Source organism: Rhamphochromis sp. 'chilingali' (assembly GCF_963969265.1).
Source record: "Rhamphochromis sp. 'chilingali' genome assembly, chromosome: 10".
Classification (NCBI taxonomy): domain Eukaryota; kingdom Metazoa; phylum Chordata; class Actinopteri; order Cichliformes; family Cichlidae; genus Rhamphochromis; species Rhamphochromis sp. 'chilingali'.
In genome coordinates, this window is record NC_137937.1 from 8,696,243 (window position 1) to 8,723,796 (window position 27,554).

The 27,554-nt window shown below is 40.3% G+C and overlaps 1 protein-coding gene across 1 annotated transcript in view; it reads right to left on the reverse strand.

Annotated features, from left to right (window-relative positions):
* unc5db (unc-5 netrin receptor Db) overlaps positions 1-27,554 on the reverse strand; it is a 298,720-nt gene that overhangs the window by 120,951 nt on the left and 150,215 nt on the right. Inside the window, exons 3-4 of the mRNA XM_080894516.1 lie at positions 10,420-10,563; positions 7,325-7,428 (exon numbers count right to left, since the gene is read on the reverse strand). Coding sequence (XP_080750642.1) covers positions 7,325-7,428; positions 10,420-10,563 — 248 coding nt within the window. The remainder of the gene's footprint in view (positions 1-7,324; positions 7,429-10,419; positions 10,564-27,554) is intronic.

Sequence of the window (27,554 nt, forward strand, 5' to 3'; positions counted from 1 at the left end):
ACCACAATGCTAATGTACTGCTTTGCTAAAACAGTAATATGCTTAAAAATCAAATTATCCATGTTTTGGTTATTTCCACCGTTCTTTTTCTTTTTTTCAGTCTTTGAGTGAATATGTTGATCAAAGGGTAATTGATAAGAGGAACCTAAAACAGGCTACAAATGGTCCACATGCAGACTGTTTGGCTGGTTGATTCATTGGTTTGTGTCTTCCTTTTTCCTTGTTCTATTGCAAAAGCACATACCTTATTTGGATGAAAATAATCTTTATTAGTGCAAGTCAATGGAAAACTAAGATATCGTAATATTTACCGCTCTCTATTTGTCACTACAGGCCACCTTTGTAACTCAGCTCAAATATGACAACTTCCATGGAGTTATATTTTTATCACTAGCTTTACACCTAGTGATAACCACTGCCACATCTGAAGGTTTTTGACTCCTCAAATGCAGTGGAAAGTCTGAAAGGTTAGAGCTCATTAAAGGAAACAAACAATAAAAAAAAAAAAAAAAAGTTTTAAATGTATTCATGGTTAAGGGAATATTCTTAATTGGGGAAAGAAAAGGAACCGTTTTCCTTCTAAGGCCAACATTTAATTTTACCAAACACTACCTGGAGGTATCAGTGTCTCATTATCTGTTTTCTACAATTTCTTAATTAGAAACTTAAACTTGCTGACTTCTCACAAGTTGCTGAGATTTAAAGGATTGTAGTTAACATTATGCATTTGTATGATCATTTATCACATTTCTTTTTACTCAAACAAAAGAGAAAGCATAATTTGTCTATATGGGAATGTTTTTGCATAAAAATAAATATATAAATTCTGTCTTACAGAATTAGATTTGATTTAGACTGAAGTATGGCAATAATAATAACTAGAAAGACTCAGGTGCACACTATATTTCCAAAGAAAGTGATCTAGAGAGGTAAAACTGCGTTGTGTCAGCGGAGCTTCCTGTCTGACTGTTCACAGCCACAACACAAGCTCCCCCAATCAAAAGTTTCAGCAAGCACTGTGTTGTCTAACATGCAAATTTTGAGCCCCAGAGATATAAAACCACTCACTCCTACTCGCAAGTGTCAGCCTAGATGCAACAACTTTAATCTTCCACTTGACCTACTGCACCTTTTCAATGAGGAACTTAACTGTCTTTGTACAGGTTTTCACAATTAAAAAGGACACTGCTGTATTATGTTTTCATAACTACTTAACTCATTCACTGCCAGGGTTTTTGAGCATTTTTACTCATTTTTGAAGAGCCACAGAAAACTGTGTGTTATGATCACATAAACGCTGAACCTACCAAAATGAAGAACAGACTCTCTTCTTCCATCCAAAAAAAAAAAAACTTGTTTCTACCATTTTCCATTCTTTAGTAATCAGCTGTAGAAGAGAGGTGGGTTCCACCAAAAATGCCTGTTTTGACCAAAAAAAGGGAGAAAACGAGCTTTTTGTGAAAAATACATTTCAAGCAGTTCACTGACAAGCTGCCCGAGGTTGTATTCTAGCCCCTCCCATTGAAAACGTAATTGACGTCTATAGACGTCAATGGCAGTCAACGTAAGTTTTTCAATGGCAGTGAATGAGTTAACAAAGCCAAACTAATGTCAGGTCAGTGCTTTTCTTCATCATACATAATTATGTATTCATGGTTTTAGAGGGGTTTCTGTACATAAATGAAAGAAACAGAAAAGACAAACAATGCTGACTGTTACAGAGTAGGAGGAATAACTAAACGACAGAAAAGGAGGTGGACTACAGGACATCTGCCATGGCCCCTCCCTCGTGCAAATAAAGATCTCCAGAGTGCAGGAGACCTTCCTGCTCAGTGTCAGACTCCAGCCTAAATAAACTGTTGTAACCACATAATGCAAAATGATTCCACCGCGAGTGACTGGAGACTCATTAGCTCACACTGACATCCTTGCTGACGAGGTTGATTCCCAAACACAGCCTATGCGCCGCACGTCAAACTGCATTCTCGCATCCTATTGGTCCTACCACAGCAGCAGCCATCCTGCAGCTGCAGTCACTGAAACCTCATACTAGCGCACTCACGGACGCCATCTCAATATTTCATGGACAAGGTGCGCTGAAATCGACTGGGCTGAAGATATCTGCCCTGTGCTCCCTACATTATTCACTCCCATCTCTTGTGGCTGGGCTCATTTGTGTTGACAAAGGACTAGATGGGACATTGCGATTCGGTCTGAGCCGCACGGATTCACCTATTTTTATCCACGCCGTGGGTTCTGCAGCACTGAAATGACATCACTCCTCCATTTTCATGTTGAATCATTTAGACAGTGCGGGGCCAGAAGCTGACCTCTGCCTAAATCTGTTTCCTGCACACAGCAGTCACACATATATTGTTCATGCTGATTATTGCAAGTCTACATAAAAATAAGAGGAATGGACATTTGGTGCCAAATGTGTATTTGGTGACATTTGAACACTATTTGCCCTGATGAGTGAGTACTGCAGGTCACTGTGTATGAAACGTGTCCTCCATCTCCCTGGGAGCCTCCATTTAAGTTGGCTCTAACCATGATTTAAATGCTTGAAGCAAAAAATATAATAATAACAACAAAATGCTCTTTAGAGGTAACAGCTGGTGAGTGTTAGCACCACAGTCCAGGATGAGACAACGAACATCCAAGAATACATTGGGAAGATGGCCCCAACTGACCGAGTGCTCAGTGAATACCTCAGGCAGCAGAAACCCAAGAAAGAGGAGGGAGACGAGGAACCATCATGGAAGGACAGGCCCCTGCACGGTATGTACCACCGGCAGATAGAGGAGGTGGCTGATATCCAAAAATCCTACCAGTGGCTGGACAAAGCTGGACTGAAAGACAGCACAGAGGCACTAATCATGGCAGCACAAGAACAAGCTCTGAGCACAAGATCCATTGAGGCTGGGGTCTATCACACCAGGCAAGACCCCAGGTGCAGGCTGTGTAAAGATGCCCCAGAGACAATCCAGCACATAACAGCAGGGTGCAAGATGCTAGCAGGCAAGGCATACATGGAACGCCATAACCAAGTGGCCGGCATAGTGTACAGGAACATCTGTGCCGAATATAACCTGGAAGCCCCGGGGTCAAAATGGGAGATGTCCCCAAGGGTGGTGGAGAATGACCGAGCTAAGATCCTGTGGGACTTCCAGATACAGACGGACAAAATGGTGGTGGCTAACCAACCGGACATAGTGGTGGTAGACAAACAGAAGAAGACGGCCGTAGTGATCGATGTAGCGGTTCCGAATGACAGCAATATCAGGAAGAAGGAGCACGAGAAGCTGGAGAAATACCAAGGGCTCAGAGAAGAGCTCGAGAGGATGTGGAGGGTGAAGGTAACGGTGGTCCCTGTGGTAATCGGAGCACTAGGTGCGGTGACTCCCAAGCTAGGCGAGTGGCTCCAGCAGATCCCGGGAACAACATCGGAGATCTCTGTCCAGAAGAGCGCAGTCCTGGGAACAGCTAAGATACTGCGCAGGACCCTCAAGCTCCCAGGCCTCTGGTAGAGGACCCGAGCTTGAAGGATAAACCGCCCGCAGGGGCGTGCTGGGTGTTTGTTATATATATATATATATATATATATATATATATATATATATATATATATATATATATAATATAGTATATACATTGGGTGAATGTGCAGTAGTAGCAGCGAGCAGGTAAATTCTGTACATTAATATGAATAGACATCTGACTATTTTACAGGATAGACAATATAAACATATTTAAAATTAAAGGAATTGAAATGTACATTGTGCCTTGGTTTAGTGTCTGGAAGAGTCCTGTCTCAGTCAATTATAGATGATGTGAGAGGGCAGGTGTGTGTGTTTAGGGCCCGGATGGCTTGGGGATAGAAGCTCCTCTTGAGTCTCTCTGTCCTTGCCCGGAAGATGCGGAACCTTCTACCAGATTGCAGAAGTTGGAACAGTTTGTTGCCAGGATGGGACGGGTCCTTCAGTATCTGCGCTGCTCTAGTCCGGCATCTCCTGGTGTAGGTGTCCTGAAGCGGGGGGAGAGCAATCCTGCAGCAGCGTTCTGCTGTACGGATCACTCTCTGGAGAGCTTTTTGGTCCTTCACACAGCTGTTCCCAAACCACCATGTCATGTTCTGTGTGAGGATGCTCTCCACAGCGCCTGTATAGAAAATCCTGAGGATCTTTGGAGAGACCCTGAACTTCCTCAGTTGTCGTAGGTGATACAGGCGCTGCCTAGCCTTTTTGGTCTGGACCTGAATATGGGCAGCCCATGTCAGGTCTGAGGAGATGTGGACACCAAGATACTTGAAGGACTGCACCCTCTCCACTGGAGCTCCACTGATGATAATGGGCTTGTAGTCTCTGTGCTGACTCCTTCTGAAGTCCACCACCAGCTCCTTGGTCTTGCTGACGTTCAGCTGGAGGTGATTGTCCTGGCACCATGATGCCAGATTCTTCACTTCATCCATGTAGGCCGTCTCATCGTTGTTGGAGATGGCACCCAACACCACTGTATCGTCAGCAAACTTCACAATGGTGTTGGAGCCATGGGTGGCCACACAGTCTGAAGTGTAGAGGGAGTAGAGCAGTGGCGAGAGGACACATCCCTGAGGTGCTCCTGTGTTGATGGTGATGCTGTTGGAGAAGCACCTGCCCACCCTCGCCACCTGAGTTCTGCCAGTGAGGAAGTCCAACACCCATGCACACAGACGGCTGTTAAGTCCCAGATCCCTCAGCTTTGTGAACAGTCTGCAGGGCACTATTGTGTTAAACGCTGAACTGTAATCAACAAACAGCATTCGCACATAGTTACCCTGTTTCTTGTCCACATGGCTGAGAGTGGTGTGTAGGACGTGGGCGATGGCATCCTCTGTGGATCTTAGAGTAGCTCTGCTTGATACACAGTTCAAATAATCCTTTTTTATGATATACTGACACTTGGTACAGTTCCCCTATTCATCCTCACCTTAAAACAAGCCTTTTCAACTCCATCCCAACTTCTTTTAAGGCAACTTTGTTCAGATTGGTTGCCCCTCATAAACAGAAGGTTCAGAAGAAAGAGTATGGGTGCGACTGTTGTGCTCGCATCTAGAGCACACCTGAGGTGACTATATCAGGGAAATCTGCTCTTACTGACATCATAAAGAGCCAAGATTAGAAAAAACATGTTCAGAGATGGAGCTCACTGGTATAACGGAACATATGACAAAAAATCCAAGAGAGCATATAGGTGTCCTTTAAAAACTTTATAACAATATTGTCTGACTGTTATCTGACCTAGACCTGATCCTGAGCTTCACCTGACTTGTTATCAGGGTCATCAAGTAACAGACATTAAAAGACAAACATCCAGTTACAGTTAAACCCTTATAATTAAGTGTTAGCAAAAAGATGACAGGGACTTGCACCATCTATCTAAATGTTCACATGCTCTTACTTTTACTGGCCACATTTATGTATACAAAGTCAGAAACTCAGAAAACAACAGAAATATGTTCTCAAATAACAATTTAATAATATGATGTATAAAATGCTAGAAAATAAAAGATTAAACAAATATAGTCTACTAGGTTATTGACTTTTATTGCAGTAATCAGCTTTAACCTGTCCAAAAAATGGAGGTTTCTGAAGACATGAATTTACTCCTTTACTCAAACATTGTAGCCAGAACACTGTATCATATACTGACAGATCTTAGAGGACCTGGAAACTTGTCAGCTGAAGCTGAGGACCACAAAACAGAACATGGTGGAAAAATATATGGGTCACAACAATAACTACTATGACTGATGGGCTGATTATTAAGCCAAGGCCTTGTATCTGTGATAAAAGCACCTGCTTAGAATAAAAAAAAGGTCTAACTAAATAAGTGGTTATGGTTTTGGTGGACATTTGGTGGAAACAAAACTGTAATTACACCACACCTACATAGCAAGGATCTGATGGCAGTCAGTGTGCTATCTAATTATAGCATAAATACAGATAATCAAATCTTATCAGAACACCTACGCGGTCGTGATGTGCTCTTGAGCTTAAACTCATAAAAAGTAATTAGCAGATATATATGTTTCACTTTGATTACTGTGTCAAGAAAGTTTAACGTGATGAAGAAATGCATAAGACATAAAGCCAAGTTGTTGCTGTGACCGCGTCTTGAGATTTTTTGCTGTCAGTAAAACATGTTGATAATCTGCATGCTGAAGTAAATGTAACAAATAATGTGGATCAGGAGTTTGTAATATGGATGAAATCCAATCTTTAGGAAACCTGAGGACATTCAACAACACAGGTAGATCACATATGATTAATTTTTCAAAGTTATGAAAAAAGATGATATACAGGTATGATATGAACTTACCCTTGAAAACCTGAATGTGTTCTTGGCCCTACTGGCAATTGCTCAGCTTTAGAAGGGATAAATGCTGTATGAGACTTACGTCCGCTAGAAACCAAACTATGTCGTTATTCATGACAAAGAAAGACAACACAGTTGGTACCAATATGACAGTTTTGTTTGAGAAAGACTCGAGCTATATGGAAAAGAAAGATTTACTTTTGTCTCTTGGAGTATGGTGCATATGTCTTCTTATGATTTACTAATGAAAGCTGCGGAAGATCAGAGGTCGCGATCATATCAAAGCCATAACTAATGAAGTTTCTCATGGTAATTGTGATATATGAGCCTCCCCAGGAACAGACTTTGAGGGAGAAAATGGGACACGATGTGCATGTAAATAAACTCAGCCCAGATAACAGACAAGTGAAAAATATCCACTGTTCTTTGTAAATAATTTCTTAGGTGCAGTGGTGCAATCCCTATCCTGAATATCCATATAGTAACCGCAAGGCACAATCAACCCTTTTATGAGCACGCAGTAGAAGCTGACAGATCAAACAATAGAACCCAGGAGGACAGGGAGCAACATCCCACTTCTGCATTTGAAGCCAGATGTTTCTGGTTTGCATGGCTAAGAGAACATGTGAAAGGCTGATGTGTAGATCTTATTGACAACATTGTGGATAGAGGTTTGGATTAAAAGCTATATTGTGAATCCTCTTCATCAGGAGGTGTCTAGCTGACTTTGAAGCCAGTGCCTTTGTGTCCAAATATTTATGTGCACTTATCACTAGTTTCTAAACACAACTATATCAATCTCTTAAAGGTCAGAGAAAGCGGAGCTGAAGGTAGAATCGACTTTCTGAGTGGCACAGAGCTACTCTCACAGAATAAGTATCCGCTCTGATGCGTATGTTTTCTGCTCAGTGGGAGTATAAGCTTCTTCTCTTTTGGGACAGGCGGAGCTGAGGAGCAGCGGACTTACCTCTGCAGCGGGCACTCCCTCCGGAGGACGACAGTGCAGAACGATCATCCCATTGATTGGGACCTCCTTCCCCTGGGGGTCCTGCTCAAAGTTTTTCCTCAGGTCTGTATGGGGAGATAAGAGGCTGCTGTCAGGTGTCAAGTGTCACGGTCAGCCTGGCCTCAATTCCCTTTAGCAGCTAACACGCAGGCTTGCCCCACCGGCTCTGCACACCACGACCTTCAAAATCCAATGTAGCCTGTATACGATAGAGAGGATCCAATGGCCCTGTGCTGGGTAATCTGTTAACAAGGTGGTTTGAAGGATATGCTGGATGGATGAAGTGAGCAGGATTGCTATGATCATCCTGGGCACTCATGTGCATACAATAGTGACAGATCCTATTCGGCCCATTTTCCAAACTGCCTTTGATAGCTTATTGCGCTGCAGCTATTCACTGAAAACCAGTTAAAACATAAAGCAGGAATGTGCCTTTGAAATTTTCACTTCAGTTATGAATGGGTTTTTATGAACCCTTGGGATCACAAGAGGTTGCTTGCATGTAAAAGATCCACATACAGGAGGGAAGGTGTTGAGCCTGCAGTCAAAACCTCAGTTCAGCTGGCAGCTACACTCAGTGTAAAATGACTGCAAACACAGTGACACCCAAATCTCAGTAGATAAAGAGCTCGACAGTTACTGTCATTCACCAAACATATGCTTTTTTCTCTCAAAGGACAAAAGAAATATGTTGCTTTCTTACTGTATTTAATTTATTTTGACTTTCGCTTGGCTTACAAATTCTGTAACCTCTAACTAGAGGTTACTGACATGCAGCAGTATTGGTCTCAGACAGGAGTGGTTGAAAGTAGCTGATTGTGTCTAACTTGAGAGCATTTTGTTGGGAATTGATTATTTCATTGCTAAAAAATCAAATTCAAGATAAAATCAGCTTGTTGCGCTCGCACAGTTTGGTCCAAGGAGAGGGCTCTGTTGTCTGTACACTCCGCTCTCTTTGGGGACAGACACTGTAAATCATTTGCCAGATAGTTTTGTTAATTTGTTATATGGCATTATTTAAATACAACTGGTCGCTACAACTTTGAAGTTGGAGTGTGCAACATTTTCTTCAGAGACTGCTTTAGATAAAGTAAGCAAATGGACCAAAGGTTAAAAAAACTTGAATAAAACATGAGACACACAAATATTTTGTTATAACATGGTCATGTTATTATAATGCTGTATTAACTAGTATTTTTTTAAAAATATATAGACCCTTGGAGTACATGCCTGCATAAATAAATCAATGTCAGAGTCACTTTACATACAGCAAACTTTGACCTGAGTTGGGCCAGACTGGTGAAACTCTCCTTTAACTACACAGTGAATCTCTGAAATGTCTTACTATAAGATAAGGAAGTACATTTTCAGCAGAACCTCTCAGTATTTCTGTGTTTCTATGCTTTTTAACCAGTGTTAACAAAAAAATAGATCACTTTTGATTGAAGGTTATAATTTTGTTTGCTAACATAATGGGCCACTAAGCTAGCATCCTCTTTCTTTGAAAAAGGAGCCCTTATTACCCACAGAGCAATTCAGCTACTACTGTTCTAATTAGTCTCAAAAACCAGGACAAAGCAGAGTGTGGTTTGTCAGTTTCTCAGTGAAGCCCACTCCTTGTTTGTCCCTTCTCATTTACAAATACCAACATTAAAAGCACTCAGCTTGAAGCTTCATAACTTGGACTGTGAGTGCCATTATGCTTGTTCTGAATACAGCCCACGATTCCATCAGAAGTTCACGTTATCCTGGCATTACGTCTACCAGCATAGCAGTGTCAAGTAGACATGAACCTTGCCAAATACATGTCTTTTTCACTCCACACCTTCAGATTTGAGCTCTAAAAATTGAAAACAGTATTGGTTGCTGGACACCAGTAGCTGTAAATAAAAAAAAGCGTCCCACTTGGTTAGACAATATTATTTTGTGGGAATTAATTATTCATTTGATAAAAAGTTTTTGCTGCCATGGTCACAGATTTTGGTCCAATGAAACAGGGTTGTTGTCCTTTGTTGGGAACAGATGCTGTAAATCATATGTCAGAGAGGTCTGAGTGGTCATTTGATGTCATTATAAAGCTATCACACAGACCTATGTGGGGAAAAATCACTTTTCCAGTACCCGAGAGCTAGTCATACTATAATTCAATGTGCTTGAGGATTTTATGTCATCTCTCTTTTATCCGTTGATCTATTAGTGACAAAGAAACAGCTGGATGTCTGTGCAGGTTCAAGCCTTTACATTTCTCAGCTGAACTTGTGCAGTGTAGTTTGTATATTTGTAAACTTTGTTTTAGTCCATGGGTCTTACATGCAGCTCATTACAAGAGCCATTTAAAGAGTTCTCCATTGATTTAGCTTTACATATCTTTTTCCCTACAATACCCAGAAACCCTGGGTACCACTGGCAGTTTGCTCAGAGGTTTCATTGTGTCAAGGTAGTAGCAGCTAATATATCCTTATCCTCTAGCCTCAAGCAGAGATGAGCCCCAGTAAATCCCCTTTCTTCTAACTCCACACCCCCAGATTATTTTTCATTTTCAATCTTGCAGTCTTCTCCCACAAACAATGCTGACACAAGTATCATCGCATTTATCAAACTTCACATGGCTCCCTTTGGAGACAGAAAAGCCTTTATGCTCCTTTTCCACATATGCACTAGCACTCCCCAGCACACACTTTGATGTGTAAATTGGAGGAGATGCCCTCAAAATAAAAGTATAAATCATATTTATGGACCAAATGTGGTGACATCTATAGCATCATGAAGTACCCTGCAGTATAGGAAAAGGACTGATTTTGAGATAAAATGGAAGAGTCATATATGCATGATTGGTTATCATCTATAGTTCTTTTGTGTTTAATGAACATCTTCTCTAAAATATGTTGTATGTTTATTCAATCATTTCATTCAATCTTGCAATCAAGATTGCAAGCCAAAACTAAAGTCACAAGTTTGCTGTTAAAACTTTGAGTCTTTATACCATTTCTCTTTTACATAAACTTGAAAATTCATGCCCTAAATTTTCACATCTTAGGGGAGAGTTGCAAACTCACAAGCGATGCGAACAGTAGCCTTTCGACTCTTGGATGTGCCCAAGTGGCTCCAGGCAACACAGAGACACCAGTAGTCCTCGGGGCCATGGAAATCTTCCACCTGCTGGCGTGACACGTTGATCATCACTTCACGCACCTTCAGTCCTGGATCAACAGAGAAGGTAAGAGAGTTAGCAACTCCGTGTGCCTATGTGTAGTGTTGCACACCTTAGATTAGATTAGATTCAATTAGAGTTTTGCTACCCTGCATTTGGGACCACTGAAAAACACCTAAAGTGCTGTGCTGAATCAAGTTAAGTTTAATTATTTTCTAAAATTATTAAGACGTTTCTGCCAGTTGTTTGAATCTGTGGCATTTGTTACGAGAAGATGTGCCATATGTGCAATATATTTGTTACTTCTAACATGACATAAATCTAAAACAAAGGAACAGCTCAGGGAATCACTGTACTATTAATAAGACCATAATGTGAACAGGTAAAACTGGACTTGATCCTTTTATGCACTGTACAGTTCCAAAAGCAAATACTTTTTCAGTTGCACTTCCTTGATCTACAAATTGTTGCAATTTATGTTGCAGGGAACTTGAAAGTATTTTTAGTGAATTCAGAAAAAATTCAAAATAAATATAAATAATAAATATTCAGTGACCAATAACTGCCCTTCGTTCCCTTCAATAACTGTGCCTTATTATCCCTAATAAGGCACTTAGATCTTCCAATCAAATGCTCCTGACGCAACCGAGGTCTCGTCTGAAGTCCAGAGGTGATCGGGCCTTTGCTGTCATAGCTCCCAGACTCTGGAATAACCTCCCTCCTTATATTCGTTCCTCCGAGTCCATCCAGTCTTTTAAATTGCGTCTTAAAACTTATTATTTTACTCTGGCTTTTGATCCAAACTAGTATGTTATTTCATGGCTAGTTTTTGTTTCAAACAATTGTCATATTGTTTTCTGCCCTCCTTTTAACTGTTTCTTTTTTTTATTCTGTCTTATGCTATTGCTCTGACCGACTGTGAAGCACTTTGGTCAACTTTGTTGCATTTTATGTGCTATAGAAATACCTTTTGATACTTTTTTTATTTTTATTTTACCACAATCCTTCCATCCATGAAGTCTCTTCTTCTTCTTTTTCTGAATTAGTAAGCACAGCTTTCCATGCTGTTCAAAGAGCAGTATTCTCTAACTGTTTCTTTCAGATTTGGAAATGTCCTGGAAGGTGTAGTAAAAAAGAAGCCAAGTCAGTCATCTTTGATGTCCTTTCTGGCTGGCTGCGCATTTTTAGTCCTTAAATACATAAGCTTAAGTTTAACCTCCAGTTCATGGACTGGGAATGGGAAATGATAAGAATTTAGAGATTCCAATTGCATTATCTGTATTGCTTATCAATTTGATTAATTATCAATTCTTATTGGGTTCCCACTGGTGCAACTATGAGAGTCACCACCATCTCCAAGCAGCATATCAAATACATTACATTCATGCAAATTAATTAGATGCTGTGTGGTCAAATCTCACACACTAACACAAATTCCTGTCCTAATGAGGACACACATATGATCTTTCTCTCAGTATTTAGGTAGGAACATAAAGCCAACAACACACACCGAAAGATAAAAACCAGCACAAAGAGACTTCAAAGTGATCTCAACAGTCATTCTGCTGTAGAACTGTGAACAGGTAGAAACAGAGGCTGCAGCCTGACTGCTCATCCATTAGTTTCCTGTTGTGCTTCAGGGTCTGGTTGCTGGGGTGGGGTCAGCATTCACTCAGATTTAATGTCACTATGAGATCTTGGCTAACTTAGCATTAGCATGTTGTCTGTACAGGTGCTTGTAAAAAGTCGAAGTTGACTTAGCAGTATAATGTAGTTGTTTCTGTCCTGAATGCAGTTTGCACTTTACCATCGTCCTCTCTTCCTTTTCTGCAATAAAAATAAAACATCCATATCCATGCTGTAGAATGTGCAACTATTTTTCTCCTCCAGCATACAAACTGAAATCAGCTGATTGTGTCAGTGCAAGTAAGTGGGATAAACTGGATCAGGAACAAAGACGACTAACAATTCCACGGAAGTAGACTACTGGGAACTGGTTCTCTACAAAAACTGGTTCTTGATTCCTGTACTACCACTTAAGGAAAAAATCTTCTAACTGGCAGCAGGTATAGAAGTTGATCTCTAATACAATCCAAAAAGTTCGAACGATTTAAGATGAAGACTTTGTTCTAGTGATGGAGAACGTACATAGGAGACTGACTGTTCCAAGGCAAAAAAATTGATAGGCAAACATCATGAAGATACAAAACAATTTTAAAAGACTGCAACTGGAGAGCCCTATTGGTATTGACTTCTGGAAATAAAATAAAACACTGACAGCTTCACTTTTTACAAAGTAGTGCAGGCTACTTTTTATAAACCCAAACACACACTTGAATAAGTAGCCTGTAATCAGTTGGCAAAAATGGCTGTTCATAAACAACAAAAGATGAAAAATGAATAGTAAATACATATTTATTGTTCTTGTAAGCTACATATTTTATGTTTAAAGCCAAGTAATCAGTTACAAGTACCATCGTAATACCTGTTTGATGAACACTTGATCACAGACACACACGCTCCACTAATTATTGCTGCATAGACACTGATAATCCTGGTCCCATAGGGAGTTTATATAGCAAGTTTTATCCAGATTGATTAACACATCTTGGAGGAGTTATAGAGTCTTTACTTTACCATATAAAGTGCTTTTAGGCAAGTGTCGTCGTGTAAATAAGACTGCAATTAAACTGAATTGAAGTGAACTTCAACTTCACAATATAAATCATTCAACTACTCTACTTCCTGGTTTTAGCTGTTTTAGGGGATCTCACTTGAGGACAGCTTAATAAAGAAACTGTGACTGGTCCACAGTGTTATTGTTTTCTTTTGTCACTCTTGAGGGAGAGCTAATTTTTAAGTCCACTCTCGAATTACACTGTAGACTAGCAAATAGTATTTTAACTTTATTTTTGTATTAAATAATTAGAAATTTTTAACTAATCAACATAGATCAATGCGTTATTTAGAATTACTGATGCTGCATCAATTATTTAAATACTTTTTTCATAAATACAAGTATCTGGTGACCATGTAATTTTTCTTTTCATGCAGTAATGACATTGATACCTTTGCAGTATGTTTAATTCACTAATACCAGAATCAGAATGTTTACTGCCAATTAGAGATTTAGAAAAAATTAGTTTTCTCCTTCAATTACTAATGCCAACAAAATTATTAATGCAAGTGTTTAACTTTCTGTAATCAGCATAAAAGTGTTGTGTTAGAGTTCCACTTCGGCTGGAAAGAATGCAGAATATGCGAGCTTCAATAAACAACGCTCATCTAATTGTTAGTCTTCTTTTAAAAATGTAGTGCGATATTCTTACTTCTTTATATTATATTGTTTAATTTCATTTTAAGATAAATATTGTGGGATCTGTGTCTGCACTACTGGTGAAACTTCAATACAACATAACTGGACTGTCCTCACTCAGAAAACGGCATGATACAAGATGTTATCATGATCTATAGCTACGTTTTAAAGTTAAGGAATCTCTGACATGCAAACACATGTAAAATGTCAGTCCTCTGGGATCTTAGAGAAAGGAGCTTTTCTTAAATCGAATCAATTAGAAGTGAGAATAATTGCAAAACCAGAGATAAAGTAAAATTTCAAACTGGTCCCACTCAAAGGGAAACTCTTGGTTCCTTTTTAGGTGGACTTGCACTATTCATAACACCAGGTTAATTTACTCTAGGAGTACATAATGTATTTGGAGATTATAGAGACATGCATACATAATGCATGAGACTTCACCTAAACCCTTTAGATTTTAATCCAATGAATCAGAAATGAAAGATGGGCTGCAAAGTGACCCACAGACGTGCAGCAATTGTGGGCGGGCTAACACAAGGTTAAATAGTGTGCCCTGTGTGGCTTCATAGAAATGTATCAGCTAAACTATCAGCTGATGTGGGCTGGCACTGAGATCAGTTGATCTGCTGGGATTGCAGCAGAGCTTGACTTTGGGGCCTGCCTGAACTTGTGGGTCAACTGGCATTGCCTTTCCTACATCCATTCTGATGCCCAAAATGAACCTTCAGAACTTGGGTTTTGATATGATTTCATGAGAGTACCAGTATTAGCAGTGTTCATGTGGGTCAGGTCTAAATGAAGCATTTATAGGCTGGAAATAGGCCTCTGCTTAGGTCATGTGCTAAGCTGCAGTTAAAAGGGAAAGCCCTGTATGCTAAATAAGCATCTTTAAGAATCTGTAATCGATATCTCGATATGTCTAAAGGCTTGTGTCAGTGATCAATGGGTTTTACGGGATTAGTTATGCACAAGTTCTTAGGAAGGACTGACACACTTCCTAAATCAGTGCTTTCTGCTTCTCTATGCTAGCATCACTAAGGAAATTGGCAGAAACACAGAGCCCCGGGCAACCATGCAGTATGTTTCTAGTTCTGAATGGAAAGCTAAATCATCTATAGAAGAATTAGCATTAATAATCTGAACTACACGTAACGATGTATAGAGGCTTCCTGTGCAAGTGACACCACGATAATATACTACATTATATAACACAAAAACCCAATGTGACCACAGCAAACTGCACAATGCTCTTATTATTTTGAATGCATAAAAGAATGTGAGGAAAAAAAAATCCAGTCTATTTGAAAATCCTCTTAGGCAACAAGCTGCAAGCCCCCAGTTGTTTGCCATCCTCTCATATGGCTTCAAATGGGTATACAGCACCCATATTTAATGTGAGTCATCGGCTTAGGGCCTGTCACATGTGTTTTCTCAGAGCCTTTTGGAGCCTCCGGGCCTTATACCCACCACTGGATTAAAGAGCCAAATATGCAATGTGCTGGGAACTGCAAGAGACCAAAAGCCTGCCCTGACTCTTATGCCTCCAATCTCTCTGATGAATTACATTTTAATCTGACATGCTCTTACTAAAGTCAAACAGCTTCATACTGAGGCTGCACAGCTTGCGACGCACTGAGCAGACTTCTGAATGAATACCAATCAAACCCGAATGAATGGCATTGGGGCAACGGCGATGACTCCATGCTGGTGTTTGGGGTAAAATTAAGAAATGGAGAACATTTCATGGCGGGTGGTCTCCACTTTGCTGGATACAAATGACAACAACAACAGAAAAAGTGATCTTCTTTCTCTTTGTGAAACTCACAAGTCTTGAAACGCTGATACAAATTAGGCAGTTTGTCACAATATGGTGCAATCGGTGCAATTTTGGTAACTGTGGTAGTTAAGATTGACAGGCCGTGAGTTGGTGTCTTTTTTGGGGGGTGGGGGTGGGGGTTGAGAACGCAATAAACAAAGAAGAAACTCTATGGTTGGTGCTTCCCATTTGCCGTCCCTGTAGAGAGTGAGACACAGGCATAATTCATAATTTCTTGAGCACAGGCAGAGAGCTGTCAAGTGACAGCATCTGTGTGGGAAGAGAGACAGCAAAGCAAATAATAACTAATGACTTTCTGCGATGCCCTAAAAAATTTGAGGCTGAGTTTAACAGAAGTGGAAGAGCAAGCAAGACTGATTGTGTGAGAGACAGTGAGCGAGAACGAGAGAGAGAAAGTGGCCGTAAGCTTTTTTGACAAAGCAACACATTTACTGGAGTCCAAAGCGACATCGACAGGTGGTTTACTGGAGAGAAGGGAACGACTGCCGCCATTGTGTCATCTGTCAACCCTATTTGTTTATAGGCAGAACACTGTTGACAGGCCTCATTAGAGTAAACCACTTGATCAGCTCTCCTCCCCAATCCTCTTCTCACTCTTTTGCAGTTTTCCGAGTCACTTGATAAATCCATCCAAAACAGCTGAATCACTCAGAGAAAGATGGGCAAAGCAGCTGGAATGAGAGCAATATTTCCCCGTTCTGAGGTCCAGTGCAAGTGAGATTGTCGCTGTGGTAGCTCTGCCTTAGTCTAGCTTATTAAAATGTATTTCAATGACAAGAACTTCATTAAAATGGTGCATTGCGATCATTTTATTTTAAAAAAAAATCTGCTTTAAGAGAGTCCAGCAAAAAACCTTTTTCATCTTTTACTCCATCCACACACTGCCTCTGGTTCTTTTCTGATAACCATACAGTAAAGGCAAAATAGGAATGGGCTGCTGTCCCATAGATCAATATTAGACTTTTGTGAAAATGGCCATATCTGCTCAATGTAGTGGCAAAGCCAAAACACTGGTCCACTGCTCAGGAGAGGGAAAAGTCAGCTCAGGATTAGACTTTAGTAGCCTCACTTAAAAAAGACTGGCCTCATTTTAAAACCCAGTATACATCTAAATATATGTGTGGACATCAATACTGCAATTTTAACACAGTGTTATTATATATGCAGGTGCTTTTAAAGTATGAACTACATAGACTTAGTATTTTTAGCAGCATGTCTGTGAAGGTTCTCAGTCATCCAGGTCATCGTAGTCAAAGGAGCTTGCAAAGAAAAGCGTCTGGACTTCTTTAAGTTGCTTGAAGACGTTTCACCTCTCATCCGAGAAGCTTCTTCAGTTCTAAGGTCAAATGGTGGAGAGTCCCAGATATAAACCTAGTGGGAGTAAACCCCCACAGAGGGACAAAAGGACCCCCTGATGATCCTCTAATCGCCTGAGCCAAGGTGGGAAACTGGGCGTGGGTCCCAATCAGCCAGAGTTTCGGGTGTGTTCATTGTGAAACCTGGCCCCACCTTATCATGCGAATTCCTGAGGTCAGATGGCCCAGGATGTGAGTGGGCGTTAAGGCGTCTGGGAAGGGATCTCAAAACTGGATTATAGATGGCAGAGAGTTGGTGTCGTAAACCCCCGCCTCTGTTCAAAGATGGTCGCTCACAGTGGACATAGATGGCTTCTTTCACTCCTCTTTCAAACCATCTGTCCTCTCTGTCCAAAATGTGAACATTGGCATCCTCGAAAGAGTGTCCTTTATCCTTAAGATGCAGATGGACTGCTGAGTCTTGTCCTGTGGAGGTGGCTCTTCTGTGTTGTGCCATGCGCTTGTGAAGTGGCTGTTTGGTCTCTCCAATGTAGAGGTCTGAGCATTCCTCGCTGCACTGTACAGCATACACCACATTGTTAAGTTTGTGTTTTGGCGTTTTGTCTTTCGGGTGAACCAGTTTCTGTCTGAGCGTGTTGCTGGGTCTGAAATACACTGGGATGTCATGCTTGGAGAAAACTCTCCTGAGTTTCTCTGATACACCGGCTACATAGGGGATGACAATGTTGTTGCGTCTGTCCTTCTTATCCTCCCTCGCTGGTGTCTGATCTTCTTTTCTGTGCCTCTTTGCTGACTTTAAGAACGCCCAGGATAGCCGCAGGTTTTGAGTGCTTCCTTTACATGTGTGTGTTCCTTCTTTTTTCCTTCAGGCTTAGAGGGAACATGTTCTGCCCGGTGGTGTAGGGTCCTGATTACTCCAAGTTTGTGTTCCAAAGGGTGATGGGAGTCAAAGAGGACGTACTGGTCCGTGTGTGTGGGCTTCCGGTAAACTTCGATGTTGAGTTTGCCGTTCTCTTCAATGTGCACAGCGCAGTCCAGGAAAGGCAGACAGTTGTCCTTTGTGTCTTCCCTGGTGAACATGATGTTTTTATCCACAGCGTTGATGTGCGCAGTGAAGGATTCCACTTCTTGTGTCTTGATTTTGACCCAGGTGTCGTCCACATATCTGTACCAGTGGCTGGGTACTCTTCCTTTGAAAGAGCCAAGAGCCTTTCTTTCCACTTCCTCCATGTAAAGGTTGGCTACAATAGGTGACACGGGGGAGCCCATGGCACAGCCATGTTTTTGTCTGTAAAAGCCTTCGTTGTACTTGAAATATGTAGTGGTGAGGCAGAGGTCTAACAGTGTGCAGATCTGATCGGGTGTGAAGTTGGTCCTGTCCTCCAAGGAGCTGTCTTCTTGTAGTCGTTTTCTGACAGTCTCCACGGCCTCCGTGGTGGGTATGCAAGTGAAGAGAGAGACTACATCAAAGGACACCATGGTTTCATCTGGATCCAGGGTAAGTTTCTGGACCTTGTCGGTGAAGTCGGTGGAGTTCTTGATGTGGTGTGGGGTGTTCCCCACGAGAGGAGCAAGGATGGTAGCAAGGTGTTTAGCAATGTTATAAGTGGCTGAGTTTATGCTACTGACTATGGGTCTGAGTGGGACAGCTTCCTTGTGGATCTTAGGAAGTCCATAGATGCAGGGTATGACATCCCCTGGGTAAAGGCGGTGATATGTAAGGCGGTCAATAATTTTGTCCTTTTCAAAGTCTTGAAGGCAAGCTACAACTTTCTTTTTGTAGCTGCTTGTGGGGTCTCGCTTTAGGGCTTCGTAGGTATTGTTGTCACTGAGGAGAGTAGTGATCTTTGTGTGGTAATCTGTAGTGTTTAGGACCACGGTGCATCTTCCCTTATCAGCTGGTAAAACAGTGATGTTGTGGTCTTTGCTCAGGGAAGCGACGGCCTTCTTTTCCTGTATTGTGAGGTTGGATGGAGGGACTTTGGCACTGGAGAGCGTGGCTGAGACTTTCATATTTTTAGCAGCACTTTCTCGTCCCTTGCTCTCTCGCCCTGGGTTTCGTCAGTCTGTGTCTCAGTGTGTGTGTTCCCCATACTTCCTGTTTTACTTTGATAGTATCCGATACGTGTTCAGGTTTGCTTCCCCCTGTCTCGACTGTTAGATTGTTGCCAGCTATGTTCCCCATCTGTTTTCACTTTGCTCTGATTCACTCCTGTATTTAGTTTCTGCAGTCTGGTGTCACGATCTCCCTCATTTGCCGGCTGTGTGTTCTGCTTGTTAGTTCATTTTCTAGTCTCTCCCAGTTTGGTTTCTGCAATCATACTTCCAGCAATAAAGCTATGTTTTGGAGTTAAGTCCTGCATATGAGTCAGCATTTTGGGTACTCAACCCTGCCTGCTTCACACTGCCATATGACAGATTTGACTGTATTCGGGCATGTAAACCTCTTGGTTAGTTTCAGGAAAAGGACATTAATTTAATTTGTGTGAAACCATTTTTTTTACTGCTGGGCCAAATGTGACACTGAAGCAGACTGGTGGTGTATTCAACACGGTTCATGATATATTTATGAATTTTAAGTTACTGTTTTGTGCTAATGGACGTCGATTTTCCAGTTCGGTTTGGATACAGAATGGTTTGCATTACAGCATAAGGGCAGTGTGTGAAATGGTAACAAAGTTATTCGCTTGTTCATGGACATGAATGAGAGTGCTGGTAAGTAGAAAAAAACCACAAAGGTAAGACAGGGGCGATATTTGTTACCGTTTACATTTATACTTTGATTGTGATTTTATTTGCTATTTGCTTTCATTAGGTTATTATTACAAAGAATGTTTGTCAGAAGATCTCTCATCACATCAGGTGTCCACCCATTTAACCAGTGTGGGCGTCAGTGAGCATCATTTGCATTTTCCTACACTTTGTCACATATTAAAAAGTCTTGCTCCATAGCAGTTCCAATTAGCAGTCGAGCAATGGCTGGGAAGTATAGACAAACACTGAATTGGTTCTGATACTGAAGAAAAATGCTTATTTTGAGTCATGATTAGGAGGACTGTCATTTTTGATAGATTTGTTATAAAGATTTATGGACACCTACCGAGGGAACCAAGTTGCAGGAGTTTCATTTATTTCACAATGGGATGCAAACTGGTTGCAGTGATTTTGAGAAATGAGGTTCTCCCGATAATAAATCTGTGTTTACTCAAAAGAAGCCATTATCAGGGCACCTGTTTGTGCCAGGGGCGACTGTCATAGCACATGTACTGCAGGGAGCGTTTTCACCTCATGTGATGCCAACCAATAACGAGCACAAAAAGAAAGATGTGAAATAATTTCTTTCAAATGTTCACTTGATTGCCAGTGTCAGTGAGGTACGTGCCACCATAAACTCAAAAGAAGCCTTTTCTTCATATGTACCTGCCTTTAGTGTGGCATTGTTTAGAATTTACTTGATCAGATAATAAGTTACTGAGGACTCCAAAGGCATTCTAAAGCTGTTGATAGCTCGGCAGTTTGATGATAAGTTACATATACATTCAATGTTTAGTGTTTGTTAGTGCTCACAGACCCCTATCCCATCCACCACCCCCTCAGTGTGGTTAACCCTCCTGCCATCCTTTAAAAAACTCACACCCATCACCCTAGGGACCATTCTCAGCCACGCCATAAAAAGACCATATATCCATATTTTATTCCACTTTAAATTAGCCAACCTTGTAAAACTACTTCTCCCTGAAATATTCATGTAAAGTTTTAATTATATTTTCGTTGTTTTAACCCTTCAAATCCCAGTGTTATTACATGAGCGCCCTGTGTTATAAGCCCCAAAAACCAAAAAACGAAACTAAATATTTCCACAAAAAACCAGTTGAAGTAATATGTGATTGTCATTATAAGTAGGCCTTTAGATGGACCAAAGATTGGCACCAACATACATTTTGACCTGCCATTATTTTTTTTGCATTTTTTTTGCAATTTAAAAATTAAAACTTCAAGGCCCTGAGTCTTCATTGACATCCAAGAAAAGAAGAAAAAATAAAATCATATGATGATAATTTGGGGTTGAAAAATAGCGTTTATAATGGAAGTCAATGGGCAGAAAATGGTCCCCAGGGTGATGGGTGTGGGGATTTCTGCTGCTCAGCCATTTTAGGCTGATTTAAGGGATTCACACTGGAATATTAACATTGACAGGTAAAAACTATCCTGTGGCAAGTTTGGTTATATTCCACTGAACACAGTGGAAATGGCAGCCATTTAACACATAGCAGTGGCACAAAAAGGTCCCAAGAAGGCAGGAAGGGTGGTTAAGTCAGAAATTTGATCCTTTTAAAAGGATTCCACCAACTGCATGCTCATGAGGGAGATGTAAATATAAACATAATGAACTGGTATTTAATTAGAATGCATGTGGATGTTCACAGCAAATCAACAAATCAACAAAGGACACTGTCACCACTAGAAGCACTATACCATTAGCTGTTTGGTTAAACATTAAATTCTATGTCAATCACACTGACTTTAAGCAAAATAATACAAATATAACCAGTGAGACAAAGTGTTGGTGCATTTGGCTGTTTATGTCAACAGCAAATTTTTGGTGAGTCTCAGAGAAAACACTGGGTTTTGGCTCTGGCCCAGTGTTCCCGTCTCCGGTGCTCTGGCACAGTAATGACAGCCAGATCCATCTGTGTTTGGGTGTGCAGCTTTGGGCTACTTTGAGCTCAGAAATGAAAAATGTAAAAGGTGTAGTTTCAACACCTGGACTTGAGCCAGTGTACTTTGGCTAGTTTCAGAGAGTGTTACATACCAGAGAGTTATTTCATCTACGTTTTTCCTAATTATACTGTATCACCGCTGTTGAACTCATGCATGTCAGTGCATTGTTTAGCCTTCTTGCTTCACAGCAAGAACATCCTGGGTTTAAATTCACCTTCCTGTCTGCATGTGCATGTTCTCCCTATGTCTTTGTGATTTTTTTTCCTGGATACTCTAGCTTCCTAAAAACATATGACCCACCCCCCTGAATTGAATAAGTGGAAGAAAGCTGATGGATGGGAATCATTTGGACATTGTTTTCAGTTATTTGCAAGATGTGATCACGAAGTCCAACAATTTCAAGAATGACAATAATAAACCATACCAGGAATGAATATAGCTGCTCTCTCCTCCAGTTTTTAAATCCCTCTATAACAACTGTGTTCTAACAACCTGCATTTGTGCAGGATTGCCTCTGGTGGTTAGTATACCTTACATCTCATTTTGAATGTTCCTTTGTGTTAGCATACAAATGCTTGTGAAGAGCTGAAGTTGTGTTAGCAGTATAATGCTGCTGTTTCTGTCCTGGATGCAGTTTGCACTTTACCGTTGCGCTCTTGTCCTTTTGTGCAATAAAAATAAAAATGTTCACACATTCACTATAGACCATTCCACCATTTTTCTTCTCCCCAACACAAACTGAAATCCGCTGAGTGTTGTAGTTATAGTTGTAGCTGTAATGTAATGAATTTAGTACTTTATTGCGTTACTGACAAATCTAATGTGAATACTGTAACATGTGTTAAATATCCCAAATCTTTCATCTTTGGGCTGAAGGAAGAGCAACACTCGGTGTTTAATGCTCAATCAACAATCAGTTTAATCAATACAATTCTCATTATTCCACATAAACACTTTGAGCATTACAGATGTCCGGATGGGAGATGTGCACGGGAGGGTGTCTGGCAAAATCTCGAAGTGTCTGACCGTTTCTCACATTCTTATAGCTTCGCCCTCCTCCAAACTCTTTGTCTCTCTCAGTGAGCCTAAGTTATGACTTTGGCTTGCTGCGCAGTATGTTTTGTTCTTTCTAATCAGACAAATAAGGCCATGATTCTCAGTATTTCTTATAAATCAGCAGTATAACGCATCATAAAACAGTGTAATATCCCATTCCTGTTTTTCTCAAAATAAACAATCAATTACAATCAAACATTCAATCTACTGGTCCCTTTCTAGTCTAAACAACAGTGTTTCAGTAACTTTCCACTAGAAGATGGTCGTCTGTTATCTACTTTCTTCCAGGCAAGTGTGGGCGAGAGTCTACAGCTTTCTACCCCCCAAGGACACTTAGTCTAATGCCTTTATTTTCAGGGCCATGCCTACTTAATACTACACAATATGGTTATATGGTATTTTAGTTAATATAAAGCATAGAATTGAGGCACTTCAAATAATTTAATCCCAACACATGTTATTTTTTTAATACGTTAGACACACACAATGATTATGTGTAGGATATGTGGTGAGTAAAGACTGTGTTCAGTTAACAGGTCACTTTGAGTGCACGCAGTTCAGCTGCAATTGTCTGTCACATATCTGAAAACAACCGAGTGGAACTCCATAGTGAAAGTCTGACCTTTAGGAACGATTTTAAAATGCACAACTCTACAAAGTTACACAAAATAAATTTAAAAATCCCCAAACAAGCAAACAAACCCGAAAGCCATCTGGTCTGATGCACTGGTTTTAGGCTTAGACACTGAAGATTTTTCACATGACAATTGCTCTTTGTTTTTTGGTTATAATTGGAGATTGCAGCTCTTACCAGCAGTAACAGTCAACGTCCATCATGACGAGCACAAGCACAACTGGTCACAACACAGAGCATTACAAAAGTTTTGTTGTGCTCAAAATAGTCCACAGGTGCACAGCACTAGCACAGTGTATGTAGGTTTAGCCAAACTCCAATGATAACTAATTATTCTGTCAGGGCTTATGAATGTAAATAAGCACAGTGACTGAGGAACTGACATCTTATCATAGCGCTCTATTAAAATGCATATGTTGGAAATAATCTGTGAATTTATACCTAATCTTATCGAACTGCAAGTAAATTATGACGATGGCAAGTTGACAGGTTTGACAAACTATGTACCAGACTCTCTTTTTACTCATTAAACATCTCTCTATGGTGCAAAAAATACAGTAAAGAACAGATAATAAAATATGTGTCATCAAATTGATTATCTTGGCCAGGAGGAAACCACCCACTCCATTCAGTCACTCCTCCACTTTGCCCACTAATGAACATTCTGTTCTTATATACTAGATAGACAAAAGCAATGTGCCATCTACACATTAGACCTACACGAGTTGCTGGGCTCCATGCCATCAAGCTCTGGGTGCTGAAAACACCTGTATTTAAAGATTAAGAGGTGTGGCCCAGTGCTTGTGTCCACATGATGTATGTTGATGGGTTCTTATCTGGATATTTCTTAGGTAAACCACTTTTTGTTATCTCGGTTTTTAACACTTTTCAGAAGTGGTACTGATCCTCTTTATGCACGCATACAACACTCGGTGGACAGGTGGCTCTTAGCTACCCCGCTTGTCGTGGTCTGCTGTCGTGTGCCTGCATATGAATAAAGCTAATCAAACTAAAAACACAACAGCTTTATTTATTAAGACCTTAACATGTTGCGGTAGGTTACAGTATGTGCGCCAACACTCATTTCTCACTAATGAATGACAGTACATCCTGTATGCAGATCAGTGAGCATGACACGAGCATATGTGCTCTTTATCAGAAACACTCCAACTCCGCTCATTCATTACGTTATCTATAATTAATACAAAAAAACAGCCTTTGTCAAATGTTTTAGTCATATTCTGTCCAGCCATTTATTTAATAATCAGTTCACCATGCATCCATGTAGAAAAAAAAACAGTGTATTTTGAAAGCAGGCATAGCTGTAATTTGCAACTTGACTACAGACTGAAAGTAGTCACGCAGCTAATTGTAATGTTTGCAACATAAGTGTGTCAAGTGGTGGCAGCAGCACAGCTAATTACAACACTAGCTTTCGCTGTCAAGAGAGGTTAACAACCTTAACCCCTTTCTACAGCTGCTGTTTTGGACCACTTTCCCCGATTTAACATTCCTCTATTTAAAGCTTTATAACTTCTCATGTAAACATTACAGAACCATTGCTAATGTCTTTTACTGAAGACTCATGTGCAATTAGGTTTCTGGCATTTATTGTGTGAAAAAACAAACAGTTCTTAGTTTTTTTTCTATGAATACTACTTCCTGCCTCAAGTCTATAGGCCCCTGTCAAGCACATGAGGCAAACCTTGGATACCTAAGTAATCACTTAATCTTTTACCTTGTTGAATCTCACAAATTATATAAAATTGTGTGTATAACTGGCATATGAATTCTTGCATTATTGCAAGAGACATGAATAGACAGATTGATGGATGGTCATCCCCAACAGGGTAATGTCTAAAGGATTCAGTTTGGAAGGCAGAAATACAATAAATGTTCTAAAAATTACTTATTTTCCTGAAGATACCTGTCTGTTACAGAAAAACATAGCACCTGACACAAGAGTCTAGAGGGGATCTTTACAAAAATCGTAGGTCAAACTGAAGACCAGATTCTAGTAAAAGTAAAAGTCTGAAGTATAGATGAAATGTTTTTTCTCCTTGGGTTTAGTAGAGCAATTTTGCATTAAAAATGTCATGAATTACAAGCTGAGTAGCACGTACACACACTAAACTGCCTGATGCACAGCTCACATTAAACGCACAGGATAAAAAAAGCTTCTGGTCATTAGAAGTATTTTGCCAAAAGTAAGCCGGGACCACCAGAGCAATGGCTGTGTACAACCCTGAAAATCCAAAGTGGAACAGACCGACATCCATGAATTATGATGAACAAATCAGATTATTAATATTCTAGTTAGAATATTCAACTTTGACGGTTATTATCCACATTCATCCTATTCAAGATTTCTTGTTCCACTCCAGTTTACAGTAAACAAAATTCCTGACCAGTAAAATAGGGGGATTACCATGCTGACAGGGGTGGTGAACTGCGGTCCCCTCATTTAAGCATTTTTTCTGTCCATTATATCACTTCAGAAAAACCAGAGTGACTCCAAAGTAAAATGTAAAAATATTATTGTCCACCTCTAGAATTCAAATATACATTTCCACACCAAAACACAAATATAACATAGATGATGTCTTTGATGCTCTTAATGATTCTCTTATTAGTAAAAAAAAAAAAATGTTGCATTTAAGAGGGCTGCAATTGGAGCTTTCTACACTTTATTTTAGATGCTTCTCTCACCATCCAAAAAGGTCCATTTGTTGGATTTGTTAATCCCTTAAATCTTAGGCTATTTTTTCTTCCGCTCTGAGTAAGAGTTCTAAAACTACCAGAAGCCAACACAAACAGTTCTTGGCTCCATTGATAATGAGTGCTTAGAAGATTTATGAAACACAATCAGCCTCCTTGTTCCATTCATCAGTACAATTTTACTTCTGTCTCATCACAACCCTAAATAACAGTCTTCTAGTCTTGACTTATAGCACTGATGTCATTAGTTGCTGAACAGAAAATGAAGCACAATACTTCACACATTTAAGACACTGGAGTACTTGGCAGCCTCTTTCATGAATTTCCCCCCAAAAAATCTAAATTAAATATTAGAATAAATAAAATGGCACCGGTTGCATTGTCATGACAGAACCACTTGCCAGAGGTTAAATAATGATTTCAATTTCTTATTTTTGTACCTTTGGCCATCACTGGAACATCTTACTCAACAAAGTAATTGTCAGGGCTCTGTGTGCGGGCAGGCAGAGATGAGGATCCAAATGCAGGACTCGGAAAACAGAATGTAACTCAAAAACCTCAGCGTTATTGCTGGCAGGAAAACAAACATGAAGTGAGGATGGAACACTGAGACCAAGGACACACAGGAATAATCTGTGGGTACGACGCGACACTGGGCATGGGAAAACACAGGGCTTAAATACACAGGGTAGTAATGAGGAAATGGGCCACAGAAGGGAGACACAGCTGGGAGAGATCAGGGCTAACGAGACATGGGGAACAAAGCTGCACACACTAACATAAGACAAAGACTTTCACAATAAAACAGGAAACATGAATCACAACTCAGAGACATGGACTCAACACAGAGACAGAAAATGAAACATGGAACTGAACTATACATGAAACCACCATTCCTAAAACATGGATAATAGAAACATGAAACTAATAATAATAATAATAATAAACATCACAACAAGAGAATGAGAAACAATCCAAAACACCAAGATAACTGAAACACAAAGTAGCAGAGAAACAAAGAATAATCCATGATGCAAAAGTGAACCAAAACATAATAAACTCAAAATACTGGGTCCAACGGACCCAGAACCGTGACAGTAATTGCTTAGAACAAGAAAGATAATAATATGTTGAACTAGAGGAGAACAAATGAGCAATCACACAATTTATCTTACATTCAGCTCATCACATACTGACAATTGATCAGAAACCCTGTTTCCTCTTACTTCATTAAAGGGTTTCCCCTTAGTGACATTTCTGATGCACAGGGATATGCCTCAAGCGTCCATTTTCTATGTCATGAAAAACAAAAAACAAATCAAACCTTGTGCTCAGACACCGACAAAGATACTTTTTAATGACCTGTCATACAGTGGGTAACAGTATATGGTATATTGGGAGTGAGACATGGTTGCAAACTCACATGGTGAAAGCCCAC